At 34.3% G+C, this 8,268-nt stretch overlaps 1 protein-coding gene across 1 annotated transcript in view; it reads left to right on the forward strand.

Annotated features, from left to right (window-relative positions):
• The window catches only part of LOC108542959 (bone morphogenetic protein 5), a 298,304-nt gene extending 294,091 nt beyond the window's left edge, over positions 1-4,213 (forward strand). The window contains exon 8 of the mRNA XM_017893236.1: positions 2,369-4,213. Coding sequence (XP_017748725.1) covers positions 2,369-2,518 — 150 coding nt within the window. The 3' untranslated portion in view covers positions 2,519-4,213. The remainder of the gene's footprint in view (positions 1-2,368) is intronic.
• The last annotated feature ends 4,055 nt before the right edge of the window (positions 4,214-8,268 follow it).

Genomic DNA, 8,268 nt, shown 5'->3' on the forward strand with positions numbered 1-8,268 from the left:
ACTCTTAGGATTTGTGAAGATTTATCTCTCTATAAGCTTGCTAATTTCCCCCACAATTAATTTAAAATTTAAAGCTGAATTAAGGAGTAGCCTAGTTTCCTTCTTAATAAACAATCATCTATATGAACTGGCAAAATCAAATGCTTGAATGACTTGATATTTACTGGCATCTTTATTGACTTCATAAAATACTACAGAAAAGCTAGACACCAAAAAATGTAATCTATAACAACTAGAGCATGAACATTATCAAAGACTGGAAATAACCTTGGGCTAGAGAGCAACAGAAAGGTAAAGCAAATATTTATAAAGTGATTTATAAAAATTCTTCTTTTTATTGATTCATGACCAGTGAGAATGCCTACTTTAGTGCCATATACAAAGTATAGAGTAAATTTCTGGGAGGATTTTAAAGTCTGATATGACTTCACCTTTGCTATCTGTAAATATAAGCTCTCTTTATATGGAATACTGTTTCTGGGAGTATGGAGAATAGGTAGGCTTTGCAGGGATGGATGTTTTGGATTCAAACTTCTACCACTACAATGATTTCTAAGAAGTTAACTTTTCTCTTTGTATATGAGAATTCATGTTGACATGAAAGCATATCAGATAAAGAATGCTGTTGTTTCATCCTGTGAAGAGGACTTCATGATCACTGTCTTTCTGTAAGGTCGTAGAATAACTCCTATCAGTTGAAGTAATGCTACTTAATTTCTCAGAAAGTTCTTTGCCTCTTTTTATCATCATTTCGATGATTATGAAAGTAGACTTTTGTTTCCTTAGATATGGATCTAATGTATCAAAGATTCACTCAGGCTAAGCAGTGCCTACTTACTGAAAAATACCCTTTGTCAAATACCCCCCCCCCTCATTTTTTCTTTTTTAAAATAAATAAATACATATTTTCAGCTCTTATGGCTGTAGTAAAGTATCGAAAAACAAACATAAAAAAAAGTGACACAAACTTGGAACAAGAGTCTGCTCTGTATCTCCACCCTGGGATGTAGGACATAAGTCATAGCAAAACTGGAGCATACCGGGGAAGTTTTTTTTTTTTTTTCTTCTCCTGGTGTTGTGCACACTTTATGTTTGTTCTGTGAAGGACATGAAACAAAAAGACAGAGGAAAGTATGTTTGTGACTAATATATTGAGAAACCATTCAAGAACAATCCATTTTTTTTTCCCTGTAGACTGCCAAGGCCATTGAAACAGCGGAATTATCAATCATGTATGTGTGGGTTATGGAAGATAAAGCTGATGAAGGACATAAGCTGCATCAGAAATTTGTAGAAAATATCCAACTTTTAGTTTTGTGAGGTCTTAGGAAATTTCAATGTCAGGTCACCTCATTTTTCCTGCTGTTTCTGTCCACGTGCAAGGCTCCTATATCATTTCAGCCAGGACACTCACTGTACAGCCAAAACCGTAAGAGGCTGTATTTGCTTTTTGTGGATCCCATAAGACTCATCAGTGGGATTTCCCATAAACTCCTCTGGGGGAAGGGCCAGAATAGGTGGGTGGGAAAGCGGGGAACTGTGTTCTGGCTCTTTACTCAATTATTTCAAATCATAGGCAGACTGCCAGTCTGATCAAAATTATTAATCAACCCTTAAGCATTTCACTTTCCATGTACAGACACCTTTTTAGGCTTCTGGGGAGGTGGATGTTCATATGTAAAGCATCTAGGCCCTTTGCTTCTGATTTAGCTTAGCCTGCTTTTTTGGCAGTTGTCTAGGGGGCAGGCAAGGGAGAAAAAAAGTAAATGGATATTAAACTCCAGCCAATGTGATTAAAAAAATTCTACAAAGAGCTGAAATCATTGCTTAAAGGCAAGTATTGGATTATATGTGGATTTTATTTTATTATGATTTTTATGCTTCTTTTACCATGGAAAACTAAGAGTTGGCATAAAATGTATGATTTATTAATTTTCCTTTTAAAAGATAATTCTTAGATCCAAATCTTTCTGCAACTATGTGTTTTCATTGATTTGTTCTTATAACTTCCATATTCCTCATGATAAGTATAGAAATAGTCATTTCAACTAAAAGCAACAGAGTGCTAGTTGCTGTGTTCTTTCCCTAGGAAAACTTCCACTGAATATTCTATAGAGGAAGTTTTATTTGGTGAGATATTTTTCAAGGTTCAAACACATAATTGAAATGGGTGGGTTGATTCCAGGTGTTAATGCTTAAGAATACATCTTTCAGTCCCTCACCCCAGTCATGGAACATAAATGGGAGAAGGGTGATGAGCTTAACGGTGTGCCTGATTTTGAGTGATAAAATAAGTATATCATTTTAAAACTGTAAGAAAATGTGTATTTTATTTCTTAATAAAACAAAACTTTTTTTCCTTTCCCAGGTTCATCTGATGTTTCCTGATCACGTACCAAAGCCTTGTTGTGCTCCAACCAAATTAAACGCCATCTCTGTTCTGTACTTTGATGACAGCTCCAATGTCATTTTGAAAAAATATAGAAATATGGTAGTACGCTCATGTGGCTGCCACTAATATTAAATATTGATAATAACAAAAGATCTGTATTAAGATTTATGGCTGCAATAAAAAGCATACTTTCAGACAAATGAGGAATTTCCTAAAATTAGTCTGGCTCATTTTGACTCTTTTCCTATGTACAATATCATGTATAGTACAATATCATGTATATAGTCATTTTTATTTATTTAAAGGTATATATTCTCTTTTGTGGATGCTTTATCAGTAAAATTTATAGGCCACTACATTATACAGTAGATCATCTAGTCTAATTCTCAATGGGTTATGCTGAGTCCATTCAATTCCAATTCAACATTTTTTTCGAATACAATTTTATATAATTTTCTGAGATTAGACAGAACTCCTTTGACTGTTTAATATTGTGGAAGGAAATTGAATAATTTATTTATATTGTGCCAATGAAAACCACGATAGGATATTTATTTAGCAATAAGACTTAAAAAAATAACAACCCAAACAAAAATGCTTGGATAAACACAATTTCTCTTTTAGAGTTCCTGCTTCATTAGATAAAGTGAAATGTTGAACTGGATTTGAATAAATAAACAGTAGGCAGAACATAGAAGCTGAAAGATTGCACATAATTGTTTTAACTGTTTGCTTTAATAAAACTGGTGTAACTGTAGGAGCATGTTCCTTTTTGGCTTGTGGACTGTAGATTTTGCAAAGAGCTCAAAGCTTCAGAAGACAGGCTTGAGCCTGTGTCCATAGCTTTCCAAGTTAACACTAACTGTAGTACAACCTTCTTACCTCAAATAAATCGTATCTGCCTATTATCTAGAACACTACTGCTGCAGAATTTTTTTTTTTTTTTAGATTTAAAAACCTAGTCCAAAATAAAGAAACATTTACATGTGCTCCACTTCCCTCCCCACAGGCAGGAGTCACTGCATGCATAAAATGTACAAGAGCAGAAGATGCCGACAGAACCATTTTCTTTAACCCTCCTTTATAACTGAGTTTGCTGATTGATGTGATGCAAGGGATTTTATTTAGAAGTAAAAGCACTGAAACTAAACTGGAGGAAATTATCAGAAGTCCCAGAATGGCTTTGACAGAATTGCCATTTCTGAAGAACAGCTGAAATTCATTTTTCATATCTTTGAGAGTGAGCTCAATGAAAACCTTATTTTGTAAAGAGATTCTGTAAACCTTCTTCCAAGCACAAATAATTCCAAACAGGAAGGTTCTGGGGCGGGGGTGGGGGGTGTGTGGGTGTGTGCATGTGTGTTCTTCCCTCTAAAATTAATTTATTTTCTCTATCTATTGGAATGCCCTGTAAGGCCTTTCTCTGACACACACTGACTTTTTGAAGAATGATCTTCAGAATGATAACTTGCTATTTTATGGTGACTCTGTGGTTAGGCTTATTTACAGTTAATCTAAAATATTCATAAAGCACCATTTATTAATCATCCTTTTGGATCTTTCAAACAAAATTTAAAAGTGTCTTCAAAAATGTTATGGCTTTGTTTGTAATTCAGGTGTATTAAAATGTTTTGAAATACAGTTTATCTTAAAGAAAATTTGACAGTAACTATATTAACGGGGACGTTAAGTAATATATTTTTGATTAATGGTATACCATTGAGAGAATAAGAAATGGAAGTCTATTATTTTATTCTTTAAATGTGCTGTTTAAATATATTTCCATATTTTAAAATAAAACAGATGCTAATTTCTGCTGTTCTTGATGTTGGTTCTTTATTTAAAAAGGAATAACAAAATGTAAGTATGTATAATTAGACCAAAAAAAAAAGGAGACCATAAGAATATTTATCCAAATACAAGTGTTTGGTGGGGTCACATGATTATGTTGTTCCTTAATTGCTAAAATTGTTTTTTTGGTGTTGTTAATAATTATCTCAACTATTAAATGTGCAAAGCAACCCATCCATGAAATTAAGATTGGATCTGTTCAAACAACAGATGTTTAAAATAGCTAAAGAAGTTAGGATGGGGAAATACCTCATTTGTTCTTTTTCATATGAGAAGGGAGATAATTGGCATCAGTGTTTTTGCATTTTCTAGAATTACCTATGTGTATAATATGCACATATACTCAGTCACATTATTTTCTAATAACTATTACAGTAAACTCTTAGTATTACCTTGGTGATACCCAAGCTATTACCAGAAACCAGAATAATTTGGCCTGTTTTAACAGGTCTTCATTCAGGTCTTTTTAGTTTGTTAATCATTCAGGTCTTTTTAGTACTTGTTTTTTTGATTGTTTATTTTAATTTTCTGCTTTATACTTGTTTTATTCTGTAAAGTGGCCATAATCCTTTTGGAAATAGAATGGCATAAATCATAAATATTCAAATTCTTTAAAACTAAGGCAAAAATAAATAGTCTACATTAAACTAAAGAAATTAAGAAAACACAGGCAGAAAATCCGAAATTATTTTTTTCTTAACTAAGGACTGTCATTTTATAATCCTTGTATCATCGTCATCAAACCCGAGCCAGAGTCTACTGGGTACTTCACAAGCTGGCAGATACCATCTCCCAAGACATTTACAATGAATAATTAGCTTATGTTGCCGTTCCATTCAAGTCAGAAGAAATCCTCATTCCCAAACGCAAGTAACCATCTCATAACTGTTCAGTCCAGTGTTCACTATTATCTAATTTCCATCTCGGATTACCTATTTTTACTTTCACAATTTTGTTTTGGTCTGGAAGTTTTTAAAGTTAGAAGTGAAGATGCCTTTGCTGATAAAGCATAAAAATTGTTGGTATACAGGTATACATCTGTGTTTTATCAAGTTTCTTTAAGATCATAATTGAAGAGAAAGTACAAAAAGTAACAATCAATGTCAATGCTTATTTAAGTAGAAAATGATGCTATAACCAAGTTAGCAATTTTAAATAGCAAAGGCTCTGCCAAATTTTAAAAGTCTATTGCGATATTTGTTAAAGGCTGTTTTACAGACAGAGATTTCAAAGGCAGGAAAAGTCACATCAGATATCGCCTTTAAAAATTACAAAGAAATTTCAAAAATCAAAAGCATGTATGTTAACTTTTGCATCCTTGTTTCAACTTCACTAAGTCAGCTAGCCTAAAATCAATTCTGGTCCAGGCGTGGTAGCTCACATTTGTAATCCCAGCACTTTGGGAGGCCGAGGTGTGTGGATCACCTGAGGTCAGGAGTTTGAGTCCAGCCTGACCAACATGGTGAAACTCCATCTCTACTAAAAATACAAAATTAGCTGAGTGTAGTGGCACATGCCTGTAATCCCAGCTAGCTGGGAAGTTGACGCAGGAGAATTGCTTGAACCTGGGAGGCAGAGGTTGCAGTGAGCTGAGATCGTGCCATTGCACTCCAACCTGGGCAACAAGAGCGAAACTCCGTCTCAAAAATCAAATCAAATCAAATCTGAAAGGTCAAGGTAGGGGATGGGTAGATAACAGTAGATCCTCAACTTCTGCAAATTATAGAGAAGAAAATAAAGTAGATAATACTGCATAAAGAGCCTCAAGAATCAGTAAGTCTGGAAACAGGACCTAACCCAAGAGTTTAGTGAGACATAAGATATATATATATATTTCAGTTCATTGTGGCTAATACTATATAGTTAAATATAGAACTTACTTAAAAAGCTGGACTATATTTTCTTTCAGGTATCTGCAGAAAAATAGGAGAAAAATTCTCAAACTTGAGCGTAAGCCCAATAGGAGAACTTAGACTACGTATCACTTTCTCCAGCAACACACACACACACACACGTACAGGGGAGAAATGAGTACTGCATTAGTAGCATTTTCTGATTTCTATTTGCCCGGAGCTTTGGTTTCAATGACCTTTCCATGGGGCAAGAGACAAAACCTTAGGTCTGTGCAGGGCAGGAGCTCAGATCAGAGCTCAGATTTCAGACTAGAAGTCACACTATGTATGGCATCTACACATACATGTATACTCGTGTGCAGTTATGGCATAAATGTAAGTCTTAACAGTCTCTGATCTGATTAGTGAAGCTGAAAAAGCATTTGAGAGAAGCAAATGCAAAATTTCTCTTTTGGAACTTGACATTTAACCTAGGACCCAAGGAACTCCCACTGAAAATACACTAAGGAATATAAGCTCACACCAAAACAACCAAAGGAACAAACAAAACAAAAAGCATCACAATAAATGTACAAACAAGGCACCATAAGAGGTATAAGAAAAAATGCTAACACCAAACTCATAACTGTCCTGTTTACTGAATTACTGGATATAGAATATAAGTATATTTTATGTGATTTTTTCAAAAAGAATAAAACATAAGTATAAAAGATTTTAAATGAATAAATAGGACATCTAAGAAGAAAAATCTTTAAGCTTTATTGGATGTGATAGTGGTTTTGATACCAAGAACAAAAGAGATAGTGAGCTAGCTGACAGATCTGAAGAAACTATCCAGAAGGCAGCATTGAGCCAGATAAAGAGATGGAAACTCTAACAGAACTAAAAGTACATGGGGACTAAAGGGAGATCTAACATCCATCTAATCAGTCTTCCAGAAAATTGGAGACAATTTTTGGGCTAACGGCTTCTCAATCAAACTCTTCTCAACTTCAGAGTCAGTCAACTTGTAATTACTGTCTTTAAATTGATAAGGAAAAATAACTTATTTAGAATTCTATGTCCCGCAAAACTATCTTCAATAGGGCAAATTAAAACATTTTTGAGAACGGAAACTGAAAAGAATTTATCATTAATAGCAAAGCCACTGCTAATGGCTATACCTCAGGAAGAAAGAAAATAAAGTTCAAAAGGAAATATATGCAAAAATGATAAGTAAAAAATAGTAAACATGGGGGATTAAAATAAATATCGTTTAACAACCATGGTTTAAAAAGCAGAGTAGAGTTAGAATAGTGTTAAAAGAGTTAACATAGAGTTTAAAATACAGTGAAACTACGGACTGTATGCTAGAAGGTAGATGACTAAAAAGACATGTTTTGCATTTTACTCGATGATGATGATTAAATTTGATTTGGCCTCAGAATTCATGGTAAAGTTTTAAGTGCAAAGATAAAAGACCAGAAAAACAACATGTATCTTCCAAATAAGGGTCAGCATGCTTTTTCTGTAGAGACCTGACAGTAAATAGTTTAGGCTTTGTAGTTTTGTTTCAACTACTCTACTCCACATCTGTAGTGTGAAAGCAACATAAATAATACCTAAACGAGCCAGTGTAGGTATATTACAATAAAACTTTATTTACAAAGATGTGTTGGATTGGATTTGGGTCCTTGAATTGTAGATTTTTGACCCCTGTTCTAAACCAGTAATTGCAATGTGATAAAATGCAATTATTTTGTAATTTTTATATTTTATATTTTATAAATATTTTATATTTATAATATAACAAAATAAAAAAAGGAGGAAAAGATAACAAGAGACACATTAAAAGGGATAAATGTTGCGTAAAGTAATATGATAGAAAGAAATCCAGGCCTAGTGTGGTGACTCACATCTGTAATTCCAACATTTGGGAGACCAAAGAGAGAGGATTATTTGGGCTCAGGAGTTTGGCCAGCCTGGGCAACATAGTGAGATCTCATCTCTAATTAAAAAATGTAAAATTGGCCTGGCATTGTGGCATGTGCCTGTAGTCCCAGATACATGGGAGGCTAAGGTGGGAGAATGTCATGAGCCTAGAGGATGGAGACTGCAGTGCACTCTGATCATGCCACTCCTCCCTGGGTGACAGAGTAAGACCCTGACCCCACCACCGCCCCCGCCTCCCCC

This window comes from Rhinopithecus bieti, unplaced genomic scaffold (assembly GCF_001698545.2).
Source record: "Rhinopithecus bieti isolate Rb0 unplaced genomic scaffold, ASM169854v2 scaffold_23303, whole genome shotgun sequence".
In the NCBI taxonomy this organism is placed as follows: Eukaryota; Metazoa; Chordata; class Mammalia; order Primates; family Cercopithecidae; genus Rhinopithecus; species Rhinopithecus bieti.